Here is a 27,626-nt window from a genome sequence, read left to right as displayed (position 1 = left end):
GGTCTCGATATGATGCACTCAGCATGGTGCCTGGCACAGGTGCTCCATCAAAGTAGGGATTTTCCTGAGGGCCACAAGCTGTAAGACGGATGCTGGGCCAGGGCCCTTCTTAGGGGGTGCCCTGAAGGTCCCAGGGAGACAAGGGGGTAAAGACAGAACTTCAGGTGGCTTCAGCCACAGGGCCGAAAATCCTGAAGATCCCGGGAACCACTGCCAGGTCAAGGTCGGCCAGGGCTCACAGGAGGCTGCTCAACAGAACCAACCACAAAAAGGGTTGGCAAAGCCCTGAGCCCACACCAGGCTGTGGGAGCTGGAGCCCCAGGCCTGCTCCAGCAAGCGCCAGGGCTACGGCAGTCTGGTTCGCCATCCCCTCCTCGGGGGCCTGAGAACATTTTTTTTTTTTTTAAACATGGACAGTTTATCTTCCAGACCACCAACATGCAGGTCCTCTCCATGCTGTGGACGCAGCCAGTTGTAAAGCACAATCCCTCCGTGACTTTGCTTCCCAGTGGCACCTGCAATTTAAAATTATGTACCCTGCCTATTCTCAGGGGCACCTCAAGGGGACAAGGCCCTCTAGCTTCCCCTTCTCTGAGGCTGCTGGCCCAAAGATGGAAACCCATGTTTCTCCCATCTCTGTAATCCATGCCTGCACACACAGGTTTCAAGTTACTGCTGTTATGGCTGAGATTTCACCACTATTTGGCGTTTTCATTTTCCAAAAACAAAATGTATTGACTCTGCTTTTCCAAACTACACTCATGCCTCTCTGATATTCTTCTATGAAGAATAATCTAAAATTATCTGGTTAAAAAAAAATAATAACTGTCCTAAGCCACCTAGGACAGAGCTGTTTGTCCTCTGAAGGTGGCCAGGATGATAGTTAGGAGCCAGCATGTCCTGTATGCCAGGCACCGTGCCCCATGCCTCCTGCAGACTCTCATTTCTCCCTCACAGCACCCGCACGAGCGAGGCATCACCAGCAGGTGCACTTTACAGAGGAGGAAAACATGGCGAGCCTTCGGGCAGTGCCTTACGCCGATGGGCCCCAGCATCGCTCCAGCAGATGGTAAAGGGGGCCAAGCATGAAGCTGGCCCACAGCAGGCACCACGCTCTACTGCTGCAGGACTCTGTTTCTAGTTTGGGGAAACAGTGCCTACCTCAGAGTTGTTGCGAGCAGTGAGTACTGCACACAAAGCCCTTAGTGCCCAGCACCCAGCCACTGCCCACCTGCCCCAGCTCAGGGCACGGCATGTACTTTGCATCTCACAGCCAATCCTCTTTCCTGCTGCTCCTGGCCTCCCTGAAGGCTGACCCTTTCTGGCTTTCTCGGGGGGATTAGTTAAAATCTTTCCAATCTAAAGCCTACATTGTTTAGAGTTTACCAGGTTCTAGTCCAACACCAACCCCCAGTGCTGGGCCCTCACAATTTGGTCATAAGACCGGGCCTCAAGTCAATCCAATAGGCATATGCTGAGCCCCTCCTGCGTGCAAGGCACAGCTTTCCTCCTCTCAGCCCCCAGATCACACCCAGACCAGGCTGCAGTCCCCACGCCCCCTGCCACCAGGGTGCCCCAAAGGCCCGCCCCTCAGCCCAGTCCTGCAGGCCTTGCACAGGCCTGCAAACTCCAGCAGTGCCAGGGAGATCCGGTCTTCCAGCCTTAGGGAAAATGCCATTAACAAAGACAGGACAAAAATATAAGAAGCTTGAGGCCTTTTTAATGACAATTCTCCTTAGACACAGAGATCCTTTTAGTTCCTCTCCAGTATAAAGAAAGCAAAGTTCAGTAAAGGGTACTGAACTCTCTCTCTTAACAGGGCACAGAGGCAATACCAAGGCCTGACTGGCTCCCCAGGGCTCTGACACCTCCACTGACTTGGGCAGGCCCCTGCCTGCAGAGCCCCAGCTAAACTGCTCGGACTGGCAAGAAAGCAGGCCTAGGATGAGTCCCTTGTCTCCCAAACCTGACTCTTTGGACCCCTGCTCCTTGAGTGTAGAAACCTCTCAGCCACCCATGGGTCCTGGGTTCTAGGCAGCCCATGACTCCAGGGAAGAATCCTAGACAGGAGAGACACCCCCACGCCACAGTCCTCCTCCTCCCATTCCTTGTGTTACATGTTCCCAGGAACCGTGCAATAAATAAATAAATATTTCAGAAAGGCAGGGCAGCTCCAGGGAAGGGAAGGGATGCCTGAGCCAGCTCATGGCTAAGGGAGAGACACTGAGCCCATAAGAGTCCAACAGTGAACATGACGTCGTTGGAAAGAAAATGGAGACCCCAAGGGGCCTTATCCCATAACTGAGACTGTCCTCCAGGGAAGAGCCCTGGGATCCAGGTCCCAGCCCAGCGAGATCCTACACTTCCCAGGTCCCTGGTGGGTCAAAGACTTCAGGACCTCTGCTCCACTCACCTGACCTCACACTCCATGGGGCAAGGGGCAGGGAAAGGAAGATGGAGCGCTGGGCCAGTGGAGGGCTGCCCCAGACTCTGGGCAGAGGGAGCAGAAGCAGTGAACCAAGTGTCCTGCAGCTGCCCCAGCAGAGCTGGGGACACTAGGGCATTGTGTGGGCTGAGATTCTGTGAATCAAGGCGTCTTCGAGGGGAGGCTGTGGCCCATCCAGCTGCTGGGGCTTCCCCATGCTTTCTTCCGCTTAATGCTGAAGGACTCAGCCAACCCCTCCCATACACATTCTTCTCTGGGAGAAACTGGGAACTTCAACTCTGTTTCTAGAAGCACCCCGAGTCTTGTTAGCCCTGACCACACCCTCTGATGGGGAAATGATCAGATCCTGGTGCCTGAAGGTACATTCAATCAGCAGAGTTGGGGTGTGGCACTCCCAAGCGCTTCAGAAGGCTCTCTGAGGCTGAAGGCCTGACCCAGTATCCTGCAGGAGAAAAACCTCTCTTCCCAACCTCAGGTCTGGAATTCTCAGGCATGGCCACACTAACCCTGTTCATCAGACCCCACTCATACCTGGCCTAGCTCACTGCTGCCCTCTAGTGGCTACTGCCTGCCCAGCCCTGAGTTCACTCAATCCCAGGCAGAGCAGGGCAAACATGCCAGGAACTCCAGGGGTTCCTCTCCCCAAGGGATTGAGAGCAGCCATTGCCAGCCACTCTCAGGGGTGAGGAACAGCTCCAGAAGCCAGCTGGAGAGAGCAAGGAAGGAAGGGGAAGCCTACCTAGCCTTCAGACCACATTTGCCCAGCACAAAACATAGGGGGCCGGGGTGGGGAGTTGGGGCCTACTGCTGGCCCCAAGGGCAGGTGCCTGGTTGGACCCTGGCTTCTCTTCTCACTTGCTCAAGGTCTGGTTACACGAGGCGCACACAAACACAGTCTCCCTCTGGGCTTCAGGGGCTGAAAAGGAAAAAGAACTTGGCGAGACATTTCCTTGTGCCCTTTGGTTCATGGCAACGACCACTAGAATCACCCTCCCAAATGCCCCACACAGATCCCCCCAGCCCAAGCCTTCTTGCCCCAACTTGCTAGCCTGCCAACTGGGGATCCTGGGGGTGATGATGCCAACAGCAGTCCGCTTCTGGGCTATGAATTAGACATTATTGTGGCACCAATGGAACACCTTAAAAAATCTTTTTTAAATAAAATATCAAATACAAAATTAGCCAGGCATGGTGGTGCATGCCTGTAATCCCAGCTAATCAGGAGGCTGAAGCACAAGAATCATTTGAACCCAGGAAGCGGAAGTTGCAGTGAACCGAGACTGCACCACTGCACTCCAGCCTGGGCGACACAGCAAGACTCCATCTCAAAAAAAATAAGTAAGTAGAATATCACACTAAAATTTCCCAAAATGTTTTAACAGTGGTTATCTCTGGGTGGTAAGATTACAGGGTTATTTTTCTCTTCCTTCTTCTGTATAGTAATTTCCAAATTTTCTAGTTAGTAAGCATGTCTTACTTGCATCAGAAGAAGAAAGCACTTGGTTTAATATTATACTACAAAACGGTACATGAAACGTGGCCACATTTTTGAGGAACATGCTTCTATCCTATATGCAAGCTAATGAGCAGCAGGGTCCAAACCCGATCGTTCTCTCAGGAAGAAATCAGGAATATTTTTCTTCCTTTTGCCTATCTGTGTTTTTTTTTATTTACAATATGTATGTATAGCTTTTATAAAAGGAAAAAAATGAATTTTTAATTTTGTTCAAAGTGCCAAGGCAATAAGAAAAAGATGAAACTGCGGCTGGTTATTTACTCCGGGAAGGCAGGAGCAGCGCTGGGAGCTGCAGGGGTGTGGCCAGTGCTCTTGTTTTTCAACTTTAGTGAAGCGGTCACAGGTATTCATTTTGTTATCACGCTTCAGAATTCAAAGGTACATCATGCCTATTCTTCGGCATGTACCAAATGTTTCCAGATTTTGCTAAAGGGGATGGAGAAACTGTTCCTGCAGGCCTGACTACAATCCCAAGTCCCCTTGATCTCTGACACCCTCGCCCCTTTGCCACGATGTGGCATCCCCTTGGCAGGGCACCAGCCAAGCCCTCCCACCACCTGCACCACTCACCTGTGGCCCCCATGGAGGACTTGGGCACTTTGAAGGAGCAGCATCGAGAGCAGAAGCTGTTTCCACAATTACTGCAGCTTCGCTGCAGACAAGAGCCAAGGTCAGATGTGTTCCCCACCCTCAGGCACCTGGAGTTCTCAGCACCTCCCTCCTTTCTACCAGCTGATCCCACCCAAGGAAACTGGGACTGGGGGGCACCCAAGTGGAGCCAGAAACAGACCAAATGGAACACCCCCTGGGGAGGCTGATGAAGGTGGCACGGGAGCAGGAGAGGGCACACTCACTCCAGAAAGCCATCACCAGGCCCAATGTGACCCGAGCCAGACTTCAATGACTCAACTCCTCCCCAGCCAACGTCCCGAGCACATTGTCCCCAACAAACGCACCCTCACAGACACTCACCCTCTTCTTCAACACTGAGAAGGTGGCCGAGCAGCCCGTACAGTTCCCTGAGAAACAGAGGCAGCAGCTCAGCCCTCACCCATCCCGGGACTCTCACCTGCTCCAGGTTCTTCTAAATGGGACACTCAGGACACCAGCCCAGCCTCCTTGGCTGGACAGTGAGCCAGGGAGCAAGTCCAGATTCAGAGCCAGAAAGAAGGATTCAAACTAAGAAGACTGATAGCCCCTGGGAACTGATGTCTCCAGCCATACACAGCTACCAGCCCCTGAACCCTCCAGAGCTTAGTGGCCCAACCTGCAGAAATCAAAGAGCACCCAGCAGAATCCACTCCTGGAAAGCCAGATAGGCTGGCAGGGACCTGATCACAGGTATCCCCAAATGAAACCTGCCTAGTAAGACTCTTTCCGGAGCAACACCTTACAAATACTCCACCCACAGGGTAAAGACAGAAATGCCTCCTAAAAACCCAAACTCCTGCTTTCTGTCTCCTTTAGATGCAGGAAAGAAGCTCAGAGCCAGGCACATTCCAAGAAGACATGAAGGGTAGAATGCTCAATTGTGGGGAGCAGTGAATGGCATGGGGGGGGGACACAGAACAAAGCAAGGTCCTGCCTAAACCACCAGAGATACCAGGATGGCCAAGTGCCAGGCAATGGTGGAGGGGCAACAGTAGCTTAGAAAATGGCTAGAAGACGACAAGGGGGTATAAGGAGAGAGGAAAGATGGGGAAGGAGGTGGTTTCTGGGATGTGGGGCCCAAAGGCCTACTGTGACCCAGCCAGACCTTGTGTGTAGGCAGGTACAGAGCACCAGGCCTCATTTTCACACTAAGGCCCCAAAGCTTTATTGACAGCTACATGTGGTCCCTTCCTCCGTCCAGCGAAAATCACCTAAGTCCTTGCTAAAGGAGATTCCCTCGGTTCAGGGAAAGGAAGGCCCAAGCTAGAGCCAGGGGAAACCTGAGGCCAAGGTGCTTCAGGTAAATGCCTGCTCCGTCAGCCAGGGAAGGAGAGGCACAAGCCTGCTGCTGCCAAACCAGGAAACTGACTGCTCCAAGATTCTGCCCCTACACTAAGAATTGGGGAAGGCAGCCTGCCCCAGCCTCTCCTTAGCAAGGGACGCAGGGGAATGGGACAGGCAAAAGGAGCTACTCAAAGACTGACACTGGCCCATGCCCAAGGGCCCCTCTGAACTAAATGGAATGCCAGGGCCAAGCACCCGTGGGAAGCCAGGTGGTCTGGTGAGACAGCTATGAACCCACACAGGCCAGAGCCAGGGAGGACTCTGGGAGCTGACAGCAGCTGAGCCAGGTGACGTTCCCTTCCAACACCTACCAACCCTTTCTGCCCCTTCTCGGCAACAGCCTGGACTCATCCATCCTCACTCACCACATGATGATGCCACGGAGGCCATGAGAGCAGGGGCACTAAGGCCCAGTGGTGCCTGCCAGGGCAACAGTCATGGAGCCTCCAAGACAAAGAGGGGTTCCCCACCAAGGCCTCTCCCACGCAGAGGCCACAGAGAAGCTCCTGCACAGTCTGTCCTCATTCTCCCATGTACCCCCTCATCCACTGGTAGGGGTAAACAGAACCCCCACTAAAACCCCCCAACATTTACATATGGAATCCTAACACCCAAAGGAGGGCCCCTGGGAGGTGACTGGGTCACAAGGGTGGAGCCCTCGTGAATAGGACTAGTGCCCGTATAAAAGAGGCCCCAGGGGAACTGCCATGGCCCTCCCATCTTCTCGTGAGGATACAGTGAGAAGGCGCTGTCTATGGCACAGGAAGTGGACCTCACCAGAACCCAATCATGCTAACACCTTCACCTTGGACTTCCGGCCTCCAGAACGATGAGAGATTTCTATTATTTAAAAGCCACCCAGCTTAGTGTATTTTGTTATAGCAGCTGAAATGGAGTAAGACAGTCCCCAAAGCAGCTCACCTCACCCTGCTCTCAGGACCCAGACCCAGGAGCAAAGGCCACATGAGCAGAGCTGCTACACCTACCCTCACAGCAAAGAGTTTGGGAACATCTCAGATAAGGGAAAGAAGCAAGAGGTCTTGAAGAACGAGGAGCTAAGAGGTGTTTAAGAAAAAAAGCACTTTCTGCCCTTGCCATTCTTGAGGGAGCCTGAAAAGGCCTCTGCCCATGCTGGCAGAGTTTATCCAAACCAAAAATAGAACACAAAACCGGGACGGGCATAAAACAAGGGACTTCACACGCCAGGGCAAAGGGAAATGGAGAGGGAGGATGATGAGGCAGAAAGAACAGAGAATCAGAGAACCGGAATTTGAGTCGTAACTCCACTAAAGTCTTTGGGCAAAGCACTCTCTTCACCTCAGGTTACTTATCTGTAAAATGGGAACAACTAAGTACCTTTACTTAGAAGTCGTAGAAACAGAAAAATTATTTGCTGGACCAGAGTAATACTTCTTATGTAGTGTTACTGGGGACTGCTGGAATCTGGCTGCTCTGAGCCCTTAAGAACTGCCTGTTCCTGTCACACCTACAGTAAGGACGAAATGAGATCACACATGTGGAAGTATGGAGAGTAAACAGATCACTGAACATACAGAATGCCCTAGAGAAGTCAGCAGGCAGCATAAATAAAAGGGGCCAGGTGTAGTGGCTCACATCTATAATCCTAACACTTTGGAAGACCAAGATATGAGGATCACTTGAACTCCAGGAGTTCAAGATCAGCCTGGGGAACACAGTAGGACCCTGTCTCTACCAAAAAAAAGAAAAAAATCAAATAATTAGCTGGCATGATGGTACATGCCTATGGTGCCAGCTACTCGGGAGGCTGAGCTGGGAAGATCACTTGAGCCCAGGAAGTCGAGGCTACAGTGAGCTGTGATCATGCCACTGCACTCCAGCTTGGGCAACACAGTGAGATCTTGACCAAAAAAAGAAAAGAAAAGAAAGGGATCTTGAATGACTGGGGGACATTCACACCGCAGAGGAAAGATTCTGTACAGGACATCTAATCCTGAGAAAACTGCCTGGCTGCTACAGGGGTAGGAAGGCAGGACACTGGGGGCCCCAGGTCAAATTCCTCAAGGTAAACTCTCCGGCTTCTTCCAAGGCACAGACCCTAGAACTCACTTCACACCAGAATACACAGTACTCTCCTGCTCCCCTACTCCCCCTACTGACAGCAGGCAGGAGGGCCCTTCCTCATGAGCAAGGCAGCTCCGGGGTCACCAGCTACTCTAGGTTTCCACCATAATTGTATATGGCTCAGTTCCCAGCACTGCTGATCTGAGCCAGGTTTCCAAGCTGTGCTAACCATCAAGTCGGCCCTTCTCCAAAACTTCCTTCCTTGACTGCTCTTCCCCCAACCCTCAGTAAAATAAGGACTGACTGGGGAGAAGTGAACTATCATGTCCAGAGAAACAATTTGCTTCAACTTGGATCTTGCTTCCAGCTGGATCATAAAGACTAAGACAGGCTCCTAGGAACCCACAGGGTGGGCCAGGGCCTCCCACATTAACCGCACCCACTACACACCATGAACCAGCCAGTGAGATTCCACTCTGTTCTTAGCCATCATGCTACACTGCCTTCTGAGGTTCTGTCTCGGGATTATGGCTCTGTAGCCCTGGGATGGCATTTCTCAAACCGAGTTCCTCATCTTCCCACAAGTGAATATCCAATCAGGACAGAGGGACAAGAAGAAACCCACACTCACTCCCTCAGCAGTCCTGCCGGGCATCTGCCAGTGCCCCGGGGTCCCATGGATACACCTTCACTCCCCTGCTCTTGTCACAAGTCAGTACCCCCAGTTCTGAGACTCTTCCCCTGTGTCTGGGTACCCCACCCCGCTCCCCTGCCAGCCCAGCCCCGTCTCCTGGCCGCACCGAAGTTGTTGGTGGGGTAGCGCTTGCGGAGCCGCTCCGTGAGCCGGGACACCTTGCTGCGCAGCACCTCATTCTTGCTCAGGAACCCGTTGTCCTGCAGGGCCAGCTCGTCCTCTGCTGGGCACGGAGCGCCCTCATCATCCTCCTGCGGGAACAGCTCCTTCCAGTCCTGCCCACCTCTTGTGAGGCTGCAGGACCCGTGTGCACAGGCACCCGGCACAGCAGACCCCACGAGGTGTGGCGGCAGCCGGCTCAGCCACCCTCCCCAGCCCAGCCCCTGCCCACCCACCAAGGCTTCCACTTACCAGCACCACCAAGTGGGTCTCCTGCCTCCCAAGGTGCGGGGAAGAGGAGAGAAAACAGAGAGAAAAAGATAGCAAGAAGAAAGAAGCCGCCTGGAGGAAGCCCCCAAGCAGAAAGAAGCATGGAAGCGCTGCTCTGAGCTCTGCGTACTTCCCAAATGGTGACCTTGACAGATGACCCCCGAGAGGATCCCAGCATCAAACAGCCTTGGAGACAGCTGGGTACCACTGTTTCTCAAACTGGGTGAAACTAATTTAGTGGGTCTTTATTTGAATAGAACAGAAAAGGAAAGAAAATATCCCTTACAACGTACTTTGAGGAAACTTTCATTTCCCTTAAGCTTTACATATTTTATGGACCTAAGTGTGAACTGGGTCAAGAGGCAAAATGTGTTCCTTACTATGGGTCAGGGCCAAAAATGCTGAAAGCCCTGCTCTACATATCCCCCAACCAAGATTCACAGTCTACAATCACGAATCAAAGTTCTGGAGCAATCTTTTAGCCACCAAAAAGTCAAATGCCTGCATGGCCTGGGCTGACATATGATTGAGGTAAGTCCAGGTAAATCACAGGCCTGGTGGAAATCCACAAGGTGTATTTCTTATATCTCAATTTCCCACTTCACAAAGAGAAATAAATAAAGAGAAATGATATCCTGCTCTAAGAAAAACAAAAACACAAATGTGACAAATGGCAACCACCACCTGACCTCAGTGACAAGACACAGCAGGGGGTGTTGAGGACCACCTGTATCCACAACATGTGACCTGCCTAAAGGGAACAGCAGCTCCTCTGCTATACCGACTGCTGTAGACTCAGGGCTACCAGAGAAACTGGAAACCTACAGTTCTAACAAAAATCTCCCCATATTTAAACATTGGCTCAAAAAAATTATTTTGAAACTTTGCATGCCAAATAAAACACTTCTGCAAACTCCCAGTTTGATTTACCATCCTAAAATCAAGAAGGCTGTTTACCTTCCTCTGACCTAGCACTTGGCCATGCAACTACTTTCTCCAACCTCCCCTCCCGCCCTGCAAACGGACATCTTATGGAACTCATTCTACAGAAGGGCAGAGACCCAGGGGCAGTAGCTTCCTCAAAGACTGCCTTTCCGACATCAAAGGCACCAAACCCACGGTCTCCAGCAAAGGCTAGAAATCATCCAGCTCCCCCAGCAGGGCATTTCCCAGAGACTTCCAGAGCCACTCTTGCCCTGGGAACACAGGAGAGCTGGCTCAACCAGAAACAGGAGCCCCCAGGGAGGGGTTCAGTGGCACCCTTTCAAACAGTGAGTTCTAGCTCACAGCAAGTTTTAGCTTCTCATGTGGACATTAAAAATAAAATAAAATAAAAAACAGCTCCAGGACCACCCAATTTCTGGCCTGCTCAGTAGAGGAAGCTGGGGAGGGGCCACCCACCTCAATTGCATCTTTAAACTCTTCATCTGGCTCAGCCTCCTCAGCTTCCTCCACGCTGCCCGGTGTGAGGTCCTGGGAAGAAAGACTCTATGACAGAAGGAGAAGGATGGCAGCACTGCTCCCTGAGACAGAGGACCAGCTCCCCAAGCCAGCATCCAAGCTACCCAAAACACCAGGAAATGGCACAACTACAAGAAAGAAGGAAATCCCAGGAAGGAGCAACCTCTAGCCTGGCAGGGCACGGGAGATGGAAACAAGAGCACAGTGGGCTCTACAGTGGCGGTATCGCACAGTGGTTGGGGGCATACGCTCTAGAACCATAGGGCTGGGGTCTTAGACCCAGCCCTGCCACTTACTAGCCTCTCTGTGCCTCAGCCTTCTATTCTACAAATGAGAATGGTCTCTTTCTCAGAAATAACCAGCCTGGCACAGTGGCTCACACCTGTAATCTCAGCACTTTGGGAGGCCGAGGCAGGCCCATCATTTGAGCCCAAGAGTTAGAGATCAGCCTGGACAATGGGGCAAAACCCCCTCTCCACTAAAAATACAAAAAAATTAGCTGTGCGTGGTGGCACACACCTGCAGTCCCAGCTACCCAGGAGGCTGAGGTAGGAGAATTGCCAGAGCCCAGGAGGTGAAGGTTATAGTGAGCCATCAATGCCCCACTGCACTCTAGCCTGGGCAACAGAGGGAGACCCTGTCTCAAAAAAAAAAAAAAAAAAAAAGAAAGAAAAGAGAAGAAAAAATCTACACTCTATGATGTGAATATCTATCCATAAAGCACTTAAGAATGGCATCTGACACAGGGTAAGCACTCAATGAAGCATGGGTAGCTGCTGTTATTACAATTATCATTATTAAGCACTTCAGGGGAGATAAGGCCTGGGAAACAGCAGGGACTACAACAGAGGCCAGCCCAGGAGCTATAAACAAGCTAATAATAGGGGGGCCCGCAAGCTGCCACAGCAGGCTCTGCCCTGACAGTCAGTGGCACCTACCTCCGTGGGTGTGAGGGCAGGCGTGCTGTCCATCAGATCACCCTTCCCCCCAAAATCTGGTGGTGGAGGGCTCTCAAAGGCATGCTCTTCCTGCTTGGGGTTCATCCGCCGCTGCAGAGATGCCCTATACTCAGACACAACTACCCAGGGAATGAAGAACAAGGTAGGAGGCAAAAATGAGACACTATGAGTGGCACTTTGGGGGTGCCCACTTCTGCAGCTGGCTGGCCTCTCTTCCCTCCACTGCAGGAAAGAGTCACCCTCCTAACTCTTAGAGAGTCACCTAACCCAAGCCTCTTAAACAAAACTTAGAAACCACCACCTGCCCCAGACCGCTAGACAGATTAAATGTAGTAAATGCTTGATAAATCATGGCTTCTGTAATTAATTACTCTACCACAGGGAGGAAAACAAATACAGCAATCACCCCAACAAACATATGTACAGACTCAGGCCTCTGTGACTCAGGGCCTCTCCAGACTGCCTCAGCGCTTTAGAAGCCAGATGACAGAAGGAAACTCTGGTCTCACACAGAGACGTGGCAGCAACTCCAGGTGGCTGCACCCCAGGGGATGGGTGGCAGCTTTGGGAAAACATCCTTCCCTCATCTTCCAGAAGCCATCATATCATGTAAGCAGTGATCCATCTGCCTTGGGAAGGGAAGGAGGGGAGATGGGAGCCCAACGGTGGCAGCCTCCCCTGGTGAGATTCCAGCTTCATCTAACATCTCAGAGCCCATGAGAGAGGACCCTAGTGTGGTGCTGACCCTCATGGAAGCACAGCAAGCTGATGATTAGCTATAGAGACAGAAGAACTGGGGAGCCTAGCCCAGCCCTCAGAGCCAGCCTGGGCCCTGTCTCTCTCAGGCCTTCCAGAGCTTACCTCGGAAGAACTCCACATTCCCCAGAAAGAGCGTGCTGTTTAAAAGGGCGAGGACCCAGCAGAGTGGCAGCAGATACAGCATGCAGACCATGCCCAGAAGAGCCCCATAGAACCTGGATGACAGGGAAGAACCACAAGATCAGAAATTCATAACAGCAGCAGGAGATGAATTTGGAGCACACCCACAGAGGGTTCCAGGTGAGACATAGCTCTGGACACATTAATAAACCGACAAGAGCCACTCATCAAACCAGTAGAAAATGGCGATGAAGTCTGAGAACTAGCACCCAGTTGCCGGTGCGAACACCTGATGCTGGTGAGGCCGAGGTGGTGTCAGCTGGGGGCACATAAACTGGTTCAACCACCATCACTCCTCAAGGTCTACACCAGGCATCCCCAAACTTTTTTTTTTTTTTTTTTTTTTTTTGAGACGGAGTTTCGCTCTCGTTACCCAGGCTGGAGTGCAATGGCGCGATCTCGGCTCACCGCAACCTCCGCCTCCTGGGTTCAGGCAATTCTCCTGCCTCAGCCTCCTGAGTAGCTGGGATTACAGGCACACGCCACCATGCCCAGCTAATTTTTTGTATTTTTAGTAGAGACGGGGTTTCACCATGTTGACCAGGATGGTCTCGATCTCTTGACCTCGTGATCCACCCGCCTCGGCCTCCCAAAGTGCTGGGATTACAGGCTTGAGCCACCGCGCCCGGCATCCCCAAACTTTTTGCACAGGGGGCCAGTTCACTGTCCCTCAGACCGTTGGAGGGCCGCCACATACCGTGCTCCTCTCACTGACCACCAATGAAAGAGGTGTTCCTTCCTGAAGTGCAGCGCGGGGCCGGATAAATGGCCTCAGGGGGCCGCATGCGGCCCATGGGCCGTAGTTTGGGGATGCCTGGTCTACCCTCTGAAGTCTAGAGTAAAACAGACTGGGATTGGAAGCCAGCTCTGCCACTTCTCATTCTGAGAAGTCTCTTGGTTCTCCGGGCATGGCTCCCTTCCCATGTAAGATGGGGACTGAAGTAGTGCCTACCAACAGAGTTACCAGGAAGAGTGAGATAATACAGAGGCAGTGTTGCACAGTGCCTGGCACCAGGTGAAGACAGCAAACATTAGTTATCACTATTATTCACATTAAAGAGCCTCAAAAACATTCCTTCTGTTTGATATGGTAGTTTCATCCTTGAATTTAAGAAAAATTTTCCAAAAGATTAAAGCTAAATCCACAAAAATGTTTACCACAAAGTCAGTAATGAAAAGAGAAACTGACTAAATCTATAACAGAATGGCTCCATAAACTGTATTCACCATCTATATTAATCTGGTATTATAAATAATTCCGAAGGCTATACAGCAACAAAGAAAATCATCTTTAATATAATACGTGGGAAAAAAAAGAAAAACTGAAAGTATACTATGAAGCTATACATCTATAAATTAGAGGCAAATGACAAACTCTAGCAAGCAAGCCAAACATGAGATTCGGCTGCATGGTGGATTACATGTTGAGTTATTCTCTTCTATTATTAAAATATTTTTACCACACATAAAAGAAAGCGTCTAAACAAAAGCAGTGCATTAGAGCCCACAAGCATATATGCAGATATACACACAAGAGCCCAGGAGGCGAGCTCTTCCCCTGAGATAGGAGGAGCAGAGGTCATCTCAAGGCAGCTGGCTTTGCTCAGGCTCAAGCTGCAAATTCCTATAGACTACTGGGGGCAGAGAAGGGGTCACTCACTGTGAGGACACGACGGGGTTCTCCCAGTGCAGCACGCGGTAGGCGGCTTCACAGGTGCAGCAAAGGCGGCTCAGGAAGGCCTCCAGCTGGATCAAGCTACAGACACAAGGGCTTTGGTGAGTGGGCAGGACAGAAGTTCTGGGAAGTGGAGCCTGGGGCCTTGCAAGGTGCAGCTGGCTAGGGATGGCCAATCTCTTTAAACACACTCACCATGTGTTTAAGGAGAGAGGGGTTGAGAGAGCATGGGAGAAAAGGGCCTGGCTAAGCCACCCCAACTACATTCCAGTCCCCTTTTTGGAGGCTCCTGCTGAGGTAGGAACAGTATAAATGTCCTGCTTTGGTCTCTTCCTAGCTGTTGATGTCAGGCAGGCCACTGAACTTTTCCAGGGCTGTAGTTTCTGCATCTATCAAACGAGGATCAGAGGACCCATCTCAAGGGTACACAGCAGCTGTCAGGATAAATGGCATGATATTCTCCACCTGGGAGGTGAAACAGACTCACTTGGGGAGTTCTGGTTGTTGCTTTTTTAAAACACAGATAAACCACAGAAGCCTTGAACACAGTCTGAACCCAGATCTGGGTTCTGAAGGGTTCCTTGGAGACAAGCTGATTCCAGGGCTGGGGCAGGGAAGTATAAGATGAGTATGAACATCCTGTTGTACCATAAAGTAAGGAAACACTCAAAAATGATGGGGACAATGCAAACAAGAGTCAACTCAGAAGAGCTCCAACTGGCCAAATTTAGGACAATTTGAGATCAAAATAAATAATGACAGCAATAGATTCTAACTCATCAAATAAAATATAAATCTATGAGTTCCGACTCATAATAAAAAAGGAAGAACTTTCTTATAATAGAAAGCCAGCTTAAAAAAAAAAAATGTAGATAGAATGACAATTAGAAAATCACCTTTCCCGGTGGCTCACGCCTGTAATCCCAGCACTTTGGGAGGCCGAGGCGGGTGGATCACGAGGTCAAGAGATCAAGACCATCCTGGTCAATATGGTGAAACCCTGTCTCTACTCAAAATACAAAAAATTAGCTGGGCATAGTGGCGCGTGCCTGTAATCCCAGCTACTCAGGAGGCTGAGGCAGGAGAATTGCCTGAACCCAGGAGGCGGAGGTTGCAGTGAGCCGAGATCACGCCATTGCACTCTAGCCTGGGTAACAACAGCGAAACTCCATCTCAAAAAAAAAAAAAGAAAGAAAGAAAGAAAGAAAATCACCTTTGCAACCATCATAGTAATAAACTGATTAAGGCTGGGCGCGGTGGCTCACACCTGTAATCCCAGCACTTTGGGAGGCCGAGGCGCGTGGATCACGAGGTCAAGAGATCGAGACCATTCTGGTCAACATGGTGAAACCCCGTCTCTACTAAAAATACAAAAATTAGCTGGGCATGGTGGCACACGCCTGTAGTCCCAGCTACTCGGGAGGCTGAGGCAGGAGAATTGCTTGAACCCAGGAGGCAGAGGTTGCAGTGAGCCGAGATCGTGTCATTGCACTCCAGCCTGGGTAACAAGAGTGAAACTCCGTCTCAAAAAATTAAAAAAATAAATAAATATATAAACTGATTAACATATTAATCCATAGACCCATCTATGGATTTTAAAGCAGTGGGTAAATGTTTGATGAAGAACAAGATATTTTCATAGTCTCAATATATCTCCCCTCAAATTACTACAAATGAAGAGTAAAATGATAATTTACACTATGGATGCCTTCATCAAGTGATCAAAGTCAGTATTTCCTGACATCATGTGCCTCCTGACATGGATGCACTGAACACGACACATCACTTGTCACACTCCTAAATCTAATCACAAGGAATCAAACAATCCAAAAATGAGGGAGATTCTACAAAATAATAAGCTTAAACTATTCAAAAATATCAAGGTCACAAGAAACAAAGACTGAGGAACTGCTCCAGGTTAAAGAAGACTAATGAGACATAAAAAAATTAAACATGATGTATAACCCTGGATTGGATCCCAGATCAAGGAAACTGATACAAAGAACTTTATTAGGCCACCCGCACTGGCTAATACCTGAAGTACCAGCACTTTGGGAGGCTAAGGTAGAAGGACTGCTTGAGCCCAGGAATTCAAGGCCAGCCTGGGCATGACAGTGAGACCCCATCTCTACAAAAAAAAAATTTTTTTTTTATTTCTTTTTTATTTTTTATTTTTATTATTATTTTTTTTGAGACAGAGTTTCGCTCTTGCTACCCAGGCTGGAGTGCAATGGCGCGATCTCGGCTCACTGCAACCTCTGCCTCCTGGTTTCAGGCAATTCTCCTGCCTCAGCCTCCTGAGTAGCTGGGATTACAGACACGTGCCACCATGTCCAGCTAATTTTTGTATTTTTAGTAGAGACGGGGTTTCACCATGTTGACCAGGATGGTCTCGATCTCTTGACCTCGTGATCCACCCACCTCGGCCTCCCAAAGTGCTGGGATTACAGGCATGAGCCACCGCGCCCAGCCAAAAAAATTTTTTAATTAACAGGGCATAGTGGCATGTGCCTGTGGTCCCAGCTACTCAGGAGGCTGAGGCAGGAGGATCACTTGAGTCCAGGAGGTCAAGGCTGCAGTGAGCCATGGTCATGCCACTGCACTCCAGCCTGGATGACAGAGCAAGACCCCGTCCCGAAAAATAAAAAATAAAGAAAATTAATAAAAGAAAAAGAACTTTATTAATACAACTGGTAAAATCTGATTGTGAATTATACATTAGATAATACTACTGTTAATGTTATCAATGTTAAGTTTCCTAATTTTGTTTACAGTTCTGTGGATATGTAAGAGAATGTCCTTGTTCTTAGGAAATCCATGCTGAAGTATTTGGGGTAAACAGTCATATTTGCAACTTACTTTCAAATGGTTTAGGAAAATGAAAATAATGTGTATATGTAGAGAGATAGACAATGCCAATATGGCAAAATGTTAATAATTGTTCTATCTAGGTAAAGGGCACACGGGAGTTCTTTGTGTTATTCTTGCACTTCTTTAATTTTAAAACATTTCAGGCCAGGGGCAGTGGCTCATGCCTGTAATCTCAGCACTTTGGGAGGCCAAGGCAGGCAGAACACTTGAGGCCAAAGTTCAAGACCAGCCTGGCCAACGTGGTGATTGTCTCTACTAAAAATACAAAAATTAGCTGAGCATAGTGGCACATGTAATCCCAGCTACTCTGGAGGCTGAGGCACAAGAATCGCTTGAACACAGGAGGCAGGGGTTGCAGTCAGCCAAGATCACACCACTGCATTCCAGCCTTTGTGACAGAGCAAGACTGTGTCTTTTTAAAAAAAAAAAAAAAAAGCATATATATATAAAATAAAACTATTTCAAAGTAAGAAAGTCTTTTTTAAAAACTACATATCCACGACTGGGCATGGTGGCTCAGCCTGTAATCCCAGCACTTTGGGAGGGTGAAGTGGGCAGATTACCTGAGATTCAAGACCAGCCTGGCCAACACGGCGAAACCCCATTTCTACTAAAAATGCAAAAATTAGCCAGGCGTGGTGGCACACGCCTGTAATCCCAGCTACTCAGGAGGCTGAGGCAGGAGAATTGCTTGAGCCTAGGAGAAAAAGGCTGCAGTGAACCAAGATCATGCCACTGTACTCCAGCCTGGCAGACAGAGCAAGACTCTGTCTTAAAAAAAAAAAAAAAAATACATATCCAAGCCCCACTCTAGATAACTGACTCAGAATTTCTGCGGTGAGGCCCAGACATCTGTTTGTTCATAACTTTTCTTTCCCCTACTGTATCTTAAGAGAATGCACAGACCCCACTCCAGGGAAGGGAGGAGTAAATGCCCACTGCTACTGAAGTTGGTAGTTTAATGCTTCCTCAAAAGTACCAGCTCTGTCATGTTTAGGAAGTTTCTCCACAGTGTAGTGATGATGACTAATATCTACTCAACACTTCCCAGTAACAAACACCTGTTCAATCTTCACAACCACCTTGTGAGTAAGTCCTGTTATTATCCTATTTAACAGATGAGAAATCTGAGACAGAGAGGCTAAGTAACTTGCCCAATGTTACACAGCAAATAAATGGAAGAGCTGGGGTGTGACATGCAGCACATGCTTAGTCCAGACCCTAACCTGTCTCTCCAGCAAAAGAACACAGGCTGTAAAACAGCTAGATCTAGATTCCCATCCCAGCTTGGTCACTTTCTAGCTAAGTCAGTCAGCCTTTTTCTTCACCCATTTATGGAAGATATAAATGGAAGATATTAATACTAGCTACCTCTCAGAACTGTTAAAAAGACTAACTAACAGCTGTGGTTTGCCTACTACAATATCTGGCACACACAGCTAGCACTCAGTGTCACGGCTGCTGTTATTGTTCCCCCACCTCCCTGGCCTCTCTTCCATACTCACAAGCTCTTCACCTCAGCCACAGCCTCGGGGCGAGACAGGCGCACTCTCTGCAGGTCCTCCTGCCTCACGCTATGATACTTCCTCCGCATCAGCTCGGACTCGGGCAGCCGTGCCCGGCAAACCTCCTGAAGGTAGCCCAGCAGGGCGGGCACTGAAATCATCAGGGCACCTACTGAGTACCATGCACCTAGAGAATCAAAAACACTGCAGGTAACACAGGTAAGCAAGGACCAGGAGTTGGCCCACCCAGACACCCACTGCTTGTTCCTCACCTCCTCCAGCTCTCTGCCAGTCAGACTTTCCTGATGGCCCGTATGACACAGTGTCTCACGCCTACTCTCCAGCCCCCTTAACCCAGCTTCACTCCTCATAGACCTTATCACCACATGACACATTACAGGCATGTCTGCTGTCTCCTCTACTGAAGTAAGCTCTTGAGGGCTGGGACTTTGTCCCTTTGGTCACTGCTGTGGCCCCAGCCTCACTTTTAATACATTTTAAGATGCTGCTAGCACACAGTCAGAGGCTCATGCTGCAGTATGATTGCCAGGAGCTCCTGCTGACTGACATTCGGACCTCTGGGCCACTAAGGTAGCCTGGAAGCCTTTCCTTTGGCTTTTAGCACACCACAGATGACTGTCTCGAGAAACGGTAAGGCCGAGATAAAATTCAAAGAAGGAACTTCTTCCATGCAATATGGTACAACAGCAAGCTAACAGAGCAGCGGGCCCATAATAAATGCTTATTAAATATCTGTCATGGGAACTGATTTACTTTGGGAGCATATATAGAAAAAATCAAACATTCTAGGAAGTTCTGAACAGGTAAAGATGAATCCAACTAAGAAACAGAAAATGAGATCCTGTATGAACTGGATTTATTTTCAGCCTCCTCAGTCTCTACCTCCAGAGGAAACAAAGAAGACACCTGAGAAATACAAGGTCAACATAAGAACGAAAACATGAATAATGGTCCAACTCCTCTGAACATTCTGTTCCAGACTTTATTCTGACCCTGAGGGGTTTGGCTTTTTGTATAGCCATCTGCCAGCTTCAACCATGGACAGGGTAGGATCAGAGCATGCACCGTAGTAAGAGGTTCATAGGCTACACTATCCAGGACCCCAATAGACACCTATGTGTCCACACTTCTATCTCAAAGGCTTCATGCCACTCCTTACTGCTGGTGACTGCCCAGCAGCTCCCGCTAGGCTCACTGGCTAAACCAGAGAAAAGCAACAGATATGGCAGAAATCCCTTATCAGCTCCTCTCCCCTCTACCTTTACCCATGCCATGTCCCCAGATGACCCCTGAATCAGCTGGAAAACCAAAATGGAAAAAGGTCAATGCATCCCCAGCAGGCGGTCAAGGAAACAATAATATTGAGAGCAGCTCCAATGCACTGGCTGCCTATTCCATGCCAGGCACTGTGCCAAGTATGATGCCGCATTCCTCACAAATACTCTAGGAGGAAAGCAGCATTTTTATCCTCCTGTTAGAGATAAGGAAAATTAGGAGTAACAGGGAAGTTCATAATTTGCCCAAGGTCACAGCAGGCGGCTCAGCCTGGATTGTCCCTCTGGAGCCTGTTTCTGACTCCAAGCAGACACAGAGGAAAGCTAACTCCAGGGCAACAAGAGCAGCTCCCGCACACAGGGCGGGCTACATCCAGGTGTCCTTCCCCCACATTCATTCACAAAAACCACTGGCCCCTGGAGGCAGTTCTTACCCTCATTCAAAGTGAGGAACAAGATGTTGAGGCCCAGGCAGGTCAGCAAGGAACACAAAGGCATCTGCCACCTACAACACAGAGAGTCCTGATCACTACAGAGAGCCACACCTCCAGCCAGGGAGGGGAGACCGGGAGGCGCAGATGGGACATGAAACCAGAAGAGGAGGCCTGGAACACAGAAGGTCAAGGAGAAATGAAAAGGGGGCCTCTCACTTGGACTGGTGATCACGAGAGGTGGTGACAGGTCACACATTAGCACCTGGGGTAAGAGAACTGGAAGGTCTATAGTGCCTTCTCCCAAAAGGAAGAAGAATTCATAAAATATCAGTTAAGATACCCAGTTAATATCATTTAAACTGTGTTTTGTAAGGTCATAGTCTCCTCAAGAGGTGACACTAACAAAGTTCTTAATACTTTCCTCTATTTTTTTTTCATAATTTCATAAGACTGTATAATCATTGCACAAGATTCAACTAATACAGAAATCAAGAAAGAACAAATCGTAACTTCTTTGAGCCCGTTTGTGCCTTTATCTTCTTAGGTCCATGATTTTGAAAGTTTGAGAGTTTATCTGAAAGTTTATTTTGAACACCTATTAATTCAAAAGGAGAAAAAATAATAAAGATTTTATTTTAATATATTAAAAACCAAAATGAAAGTAGGGTGCAGCATTCACTTAGCAATCACACCTTAAGTGAGCTGGAACAGACAGAAGCAAACACAGATACAGCCACTGCCACCACCAAATGGCAATGCAGAGGCCCCCAAAGAGGGAAGAAGACCAGAGACTCAAGTTGCTGAGAACAAGCAAATGCGCTAGCCCCATCCCTGATAAAGGACATTTAGTAGGGAAAGAGGAGCACATATGCAACAATGAAGCCACGAGGCCCAGATTCTAAAGACAGTGTCAGTATGCAAGGTGAGCCATCAGAGGTGAGAGACAAATATCATAAAAATAAACAGGCAAATTTCTGGCAAGCAAAGCATTAAATGCATTTTTTTTCTTGTTCTTTTGAGACAAAGTCTGACTCTCATCACCCAGGCTGGAGTGCACTAGCACAATCTTGGCTCACTACAACCTCCGCCTCCCGGGTTCAAGCGATTCTCCTGCCTCAGCCTCCCTAGTAGCTGGGATTACAGGTGCCCATCACCACGCCTGGCTAATTTTTGTGTTTTTAGTAGAGACAGGGTTTCACCATGTTGGCCAGGCTGTTCTCGAACTCCTGACCTCAGGTGATCTGCCTACTTTGGCCTCCCAAAGTGCTGGGATTACAGGGGTAAGCTACTGTTCCAGGGCTAAATATATTTTCTTGTGCTCTAATTGGAGTATTTCAGAGTTACTCAATGAGGTTAACTAATTTATGTAGGGTTTTTACTTTTTTTTTTTTTTTTTAATACTTTAAGTTCTGGGATACACAAGTAGGACGTTCAGGTTTGTTACATAGGTATACACGTGCCACGGTGGTTTGCTGCAGCCATCAACCCATCATCTACATTAGGTATTTCTCCTAATGCTATCCCTCCCCTAGCCTCCCATCCCCCGACAGGCCCTGGTATATGATAGTCCCCTTTCTGTGTCCATGTGTTTTCATTGTTCAACTCCCACTTATGAGTGAGAACATGTGGTGTTTTGTTTTCTGTTCCTGTGTTAGTTTGCTGAGAATGATGGTTTCTAGCTTCATCCATGTCCCTGCAAAGGACATGAACTCATCCTTTTTTATGGCTGCATAGTATTCCATGGTATATATGTTACCACATTTCCTTTATCCAGTCTATCATTGATGGGCATTTGGGTTGGTTCCAAGTCTTTGCTATTGTGAATAGTGCTGCAATAAACATGTGTGATGTGTCTTTATAGTAGACTGATTTATAATCCTTTGGGTACCCTCTTATATTCAGTAATGGGATTGCTGGGTCAAATGATATTTCTGGTTCTAGATCCTTGAGGAATCACCGCACTGTCTTCCACAATGGTTGAGCTAATTTATACTACTACCAACACTGTAAAGGGGCTTTTACTTTTTAATAAAATTCATGAGTAAGGGAATGAAATGACATCTCTGCCTTGCTCCTGAAATTCAACACACTCCACCTGTACCACCCTAATTAGGCCTCAGAACCTCTAGTGGCAGCTACCAGGGTAAACAGAAATAAAAGCCAATCCGATCTTGGAAATAAATACATCACACCACCACTGAAGTCACTTTCATTTTAACACCTCTTCCCTTCTATCCAATGTCTTTACTGACACTTTGGTCCCAGAAGACCCACGTAGTAGAGTAGCTGATCCCAGGAGAGAGTCTGTTAACAATTTACTGCAGCTCTAGGCTTCAGACCTAATAGCTAGAGGCCAAGATTAGGTCCCTCTTCAAAGTCAAATCCTCTTTACCAAGAAAAGAACAATCAAAAGCACAAACTAATGTGACAGCCACTTTCACAGACCAGTGCTCCCTCTCGCAGCAGCACAGAAACCACAGGCTCCTGAGGGCTTTTAGGTCCAATGCTCCTCCTGCATCCAGCTTTAACCAATCCTACCACATCCTCCAATTTCTAATTCCATAAAATGGAAAAAAACTAACATATTAGTGAGCTAAGAAGGACTACAGACCAATAGAGGAAAAGCAGAAGGGCAGGGCGGGATATACTTCACTTTCATACTTTGCCACAAAAGGGCAATACACACACATACAAAGAATGTCCCAGGGAGCACAGGCTCTTCAAGGAAAACCAAACTTCACAACATGCTGAGATTATAAAAGCCCTTCCTCATACTATGTCCCTACCCCTTGTGCCAAGAGCACAGTGATCTTACAGTACAGACCACAGCTCTGCAACACTGACTAGCTCACCTCTACAGATACTGACATAAACTAGGTGAACAAGAAAAATGTAGGGCCTTGGCCAGAGAACTAGTAACAAACCATCCACTATTTCCAGACTGATGGCAGACTCAATGGTATCCTTGGAAGTTAACCTAACTCCACTCACCCTGCTTCCTACCAGTCTCTCTCCAGTATTTTAGAGGTTTGAGGGTCTTTATGAGAATCTGATGAAAACAAGCAGCTTTTCCCTAGAAATATACACATGTGCAGACACACAATTTTACATGCAGTTTCAGGGGACTCACTGATCCCTAAAAGCCACCCATAGGCTCCAAGTTAAAAACCTCTGCTCGCCGGGCACGGTGGCTCAAGCCTGTAATCCCAGCACTTTGAGAGGCCGAGGCGGGTGGATCAGGAGGTCGACAGATCGAGACCATCCTGGTCAACATGGTGAAACCCCGTCTCCACTAAAAATACAAAAAATTAGCTGGGCATGGTGGCTCGTGCCTGTAATCCCAGCTACTCAGGAGGCTGAGGCAGGAGAATTGCCTGAACCCAGGAGGCGGAGGTTGAGGTGAGCCAAGATCGCGCCATTGCACTCCAGCCTGGGTAACAAGAGCGAAACTCTGTCTCAAAAAAAAAAAAAAAAAAAAAAAAACTCCGCTCTTTAGGACAGTCAGGTTTCTGTGTGACTCCTGATGCAATGCAGTATCAGGAACACAACATTAACCTTTGCCAAAAAAAACAAAAAGCTTTTCTAACTTGAATTGAATCCAACCTTTTTTTTGGAGATAAGAGTCTCACTCTGTCACCAGGCTGGAGTGCAGTGGCACGATCTTAGCTCACTGCAACCTCGGCCTCCCAGGTTCAAACGATTCTCCTGCCTCAGCCTCCTGAGTAGCTGGAACTAACTACAGGTACACGCCACCACACCCAGCTAATTTTTGTATTTTCAGTAGAGATGGGGTTTCACCATGTTGGCCAGGATGGTCTCAATCTCTTGACCTTGTGATCCACCTGCCTCGTCCTCCCAAAGCGCTGGGATTACAGGCTTGAGCCTCCGTGCCCGGCCACAATCTAACCTTTAAATCTAACTTCTAGTCTGCACCACAAGGAAGAAACCAGACAAATCTCGGTAGTAAATTCTCCAGGACAGTCAGTTCAGGCTCCGCCTCTTCAGCAAGTTAATGTCATGAGAGAGATTGTTTTAGACTGAAAAAGACTTAAAAGACAATAACTACAAACAATGCACAGTCCTGGACTGAAATGTGATTTAGCCAAAGAGATTGTACAACTGAGGAAATGGAATATGAACTGAATATAGGATGATATCAAGGAGTTATTATTAATTTTGTTAGGTATGATATTACTTTGATTTTGAAAGAAATGTCCTTATTTAGAGACAAAAACTGACATATAGGGAATAGAATGCCATATACACAATTTAAAATAATTTTAACATAATAAAATGAGCCAAAAGAAAATTTTTTTTTTTTTTTGAGACGGAGTTTCGCTCTTGTTACCCAGGCTGGAGTGCAATGGCGCGATCTCGGCTCACCGCAACCTCCGCCTCCTGGGTTCAAGCAATTCTCCTGCCTCAGCCTCCTGACTAGCTGGGATTACAGGCAAGCGCCACCATGCCCAGCTACTTTTTTGTGTTTTTAGTAGAGATGGGGTTTCACCATGTTGACCAGGATGGTCTCGATCTCTCAACCTCGTGATCCACCCGCCTCGGCCTCCCAAAGTGCTGGGATTACAGGCTTGAGCCACCGCGCCCGGCTAAAAGAAAATTATAGAGAATGAAAATCAAAGCAGGATAGGAGGGAAAAAAATTAATATCCATAATCTCAATAAATTAGTGAAAATGGGCTGGGCACAGAGGCTCACACCTGTAATCCCAGCACTTTGGGAGGCTGAGGCAGGAGAATTGCTTGAGCCCAACAGTTCAAGACCAGCCTGAGCAACACAGTAAGACCCTATCTCTACAGTTTTTTTTTTTGTTTTTTAATTAGCCAGGTGTGGCAGCTGAGGAAGGAAGATGCTTGAGCCAAGGTGGTTGAGGCTACAGTGAGCCATGATCACACCACTGCATTCCAGCCTGCACATAAGGACAAGATCCTGTCTCAAAAAAAAAAAAAAAGTGAAAATGGTATCTGCTTATTCATAAGTTTTTGTATTTCTTTAACTTTTGTTCAAAATTATACCCTAATTTTTAATATTGATTATGCTAATATTGGGAGCAAAAGAAAACATTAAGATTGCTCCATGCTATAGAAAGCCTAATGTTCAAGGCTATCTAGCAGTCCTGAGGAGTTTATTCAGTCACAAAAAACCTTGCTGAAAGGCAGGATCACTCCCAATGTCTGCTTTTCCTGAGCTGGGCCTGAGACGCAGGGTAGGCCTGGATAAACCCAGAGGTCAAACAGAGCTCCCAGAACTGCTCCTCATTAGGGCAAAAAGGACAGCCAGACACTGCCTAAATGGTCAATGTTAGTTACTACAGAGCAGGAAGGCAGAAGGCACAGCAGACCAGAGCAACTCCACAAGTCTGTACCTGAGCAAGTATCGAACACCATCACCTGCATCCTTCAGGGGTTCCAGGTAGATCTCCAGCCTCTTGTAGGAGAGAACCAAGTCGAAAAGATCAAATGCTGGGGATTTGGTAGGAAAAGGTGGAGACTCCAGGGGAGCCTCGGGCATTACGCTGGGGCTCACCTCCGGCCCACACCCCTCACGTTCTGATGTCTGCATCCTGTAACCATAATAATTCCCAACATTAGCACTGCACATCTAATCCCCAAGACACTTCTACCTACTGCTTCATGTGGTGCCCACAGAAAACCTGTGAGCAAGGCAAAGTGAATTATTCAGATCTAAAATCCTGTTCTTTGGACTCCCCATCCAATGCTCTTTTCCAACACAGACACATCAAAACTAAAAGTTAGCTGGGCAAGGTGGCTCACTCCTGTAATCCCAACACTTTGGGAGGCCGAGGTGGGTGGATCAAGAGGTTAAGAGATCTAGACCAACTTGGCAAACATGGTGAAACCTCGTCTCTACTAAAAATACCCAAAAAATTAGCTGGGCTTGTTGGTGCGTGCCTATAATCCCAGTTACTCGGGAGGCTGAAGCAGGAGAATCGCTTGAATCAGAGAGTCGGAGGTTGCAGTGAGCCGAGATCACGCCACTGCACTCCAGTCTGGCGACGCAGCGAAACTCCGTCTCAAAAAAAAAAAAAAAAAATCATAAAAATCAAGCATAAATGATCGCTGCAGGGAGGCAACCCATGGTCTGAAAAGAAATGATGCCCTGGAACATTTCTGCTCCACTCTTTACCTGGCTAATTCCTACTCATCCTTCATCTATGAGCTTAAACATCACTCCCTTACTCTGGGAAGTCTCTGCCAACACCCTCAAGTCTGGACTGGGAGACCCTCCCCAATGCTCCCAAAGGATCACGTACTGACTCTTAACAGAGCACTTACCACGTCAAAGTAAAACTTCCTACTCTTAACTTTGAGCTGGCCTACATTCACCAGTTTCTGTACACAGTGGGTGCTTAACAAATGCCTGCTGAATGAATGAATGAAATATCGTGCTCCAGGACTCCCGCCCCATCCTCTAATCCAGGCGTCCCCAAACTTTTTACACAGGGGGCCAGTTCACTGTCCCTCAGACGGTTGGAGGGCCACCACATACTGTGCTCCTCTCACTGACCACCAATGAAAGAGGTGCCCCTTCCTGAAGTGCGGCGGGGGGCCGGATAAATGGCCTCAGGGGGCCGCAGTTCGGGGACGCCTCCTCTAATCCTCACTCCCTTCGGTTCCCAACAACTTCCTGGGCCATCTCTGCCCAAGGCAGTCGACATCAGAACGCCCCATTCCCATCTGCCCTCTCTGATGAGGAATCCCAGGAACGCTTACGCTCTTTCCCAGTTCCAAGTCCTGGCTAAGCCGCAAACGAGGGGGCGGAACTTCGGTGAAAAGCAACATAAACCAGTCCCAGGCAACAAGCCGCCAACTGATGGGACTGTGAGGGGATGTGACAAAGGAGCCAAGGAGAGCCCAAAATCCTCGCGGGCCGAGCCAAGGCGAAAAGGGCCCAGAGGGGCGCAAGGTAGGAGCCCAGGAAAGGGTTAGGCAGGTCGGCGCCCACACTGGCCTTGGCCAACACCTCTTCAGCCAAGGGGGCCTGATGGAGCCGGGGAGGCTGGACAGGGAAAGCCACGCCCAAGGTCGCGGGGCCAGCAGGTGGCGGCCCCGGCAGCGCTCAAGCGCCCAACTCCACACAGTCTGCGGAGACACCGGGACGCGGCGGGGGCGGCATCTCACCTACCTGGCCACTGGCTCCGTGAGGGAAGGAGCAGGGTCGGGCAGAAGCAGAGGGAGAGGCACTGGGCCCCAGAGTGTTTCCTCAGGCCAGCCCCAGACGAACACCGCTCCTCCTCCCTGGGCCGTTCGGAAATCACAGGTCCAAAAATCTCCTCCGCCTACGCCGCCGCCATCGCCGCTTCCGGGACGCGACTCACTCTGCGGCTGC

At 48.8% G+C, this 27,626-nt stretch overlaps 1 protein-coding gene across 16 annotated transcripts; it reads right to left on the bottom strand.

Annotated features, from left to right (window-relative positions):
- Nucleotides 1–1,700: 1,700 nt before the first annotated feature.
- On the bottom strand, nt 1,701–27,626 carry ZFYVE27 (zinc finger FYVE-type containing 27). Of its 16 annotated transcripts, none has more exons than XM_003922323.4 (13): nt 27,423–27,626; nt 25,642–25,839; nt 20,263–20,333; nt 18,534–18,720; nt 14,143–14,238; nt 12,405–12,517; nt 11,523–11,662; nt 10,525–10,611; nt 9,106–9,126; nt 8,801–8,945; nt 4,935–4,981; nt 4,533–4,614; nt 1,701–3,362 (listed from the first exon to the last, which is right to left on the bottom strand). In XM_003922323.4, exons 2-13 carry the CDS (start codon nt 25,836–25,838, stop codon nt 3,298–3,300), a joined length of 1,251 nt encoding a protein of 416 aa, XP_003922372.1. In that variant the 5' UTR covers nt 25,839; nt 27,423–27,626; the 3' UTR covers nt 1,701–3,297. The 16 variants fall into 16 exon arrangements, with proteins under 16 accessions (XP_003922372.1, XP_010331507.1, XP_039321033.1 ...); XM_010333205.3 differs by having other exon boundaries at nt 10,525–10,596; XM_039465099.2 differs by having other exon boundaries at nt 10,525–10,596; nt 25,667–25,839.

The sequence above is a fragment of the Saimiri boliviensis genome, chromosome 12, assembly GCF_048565385.1.
Source record: "Saimiri boliviensis isolate mSaiBol1 chromosome 12, mSaiBol1.pri, whole genome shotgun sequence".
NCBI lineage: Eukaryota > Metazoa > Chordata > Mammalia > Primates > Cebidae > Saimiri > Saimiri boliviensis.
This window is presented reverse-complemented; position numbering and strand designations above follow the sequence as displayed.

Bases quoted from the DNA above. Each gene is read 5' to 3' on its own strand.
- ZFYVE27 (XM_003922323.4), bottom strand. From the start codon at position 25,838: ATGCAGACATCAGAACGTGAGGGGTGTGGGCCGGAGGTGAGCCCCAGC. The intron at 20,334-25,641 runs GTACAGACTTGT...TCTGTGTTGTAG, and splicing joins GGTGTTCGATACTTGCTCAG to GTGGCAGATGCCTTTGTGTT. The intron at 11,663-12,404 runs GTAAGCTCTGGA...TTCCCTGGGTAG, and splicing joins GAATGTGGAGTTCTTCCGAG to TTGTGTCTGAGTATAGGGCA.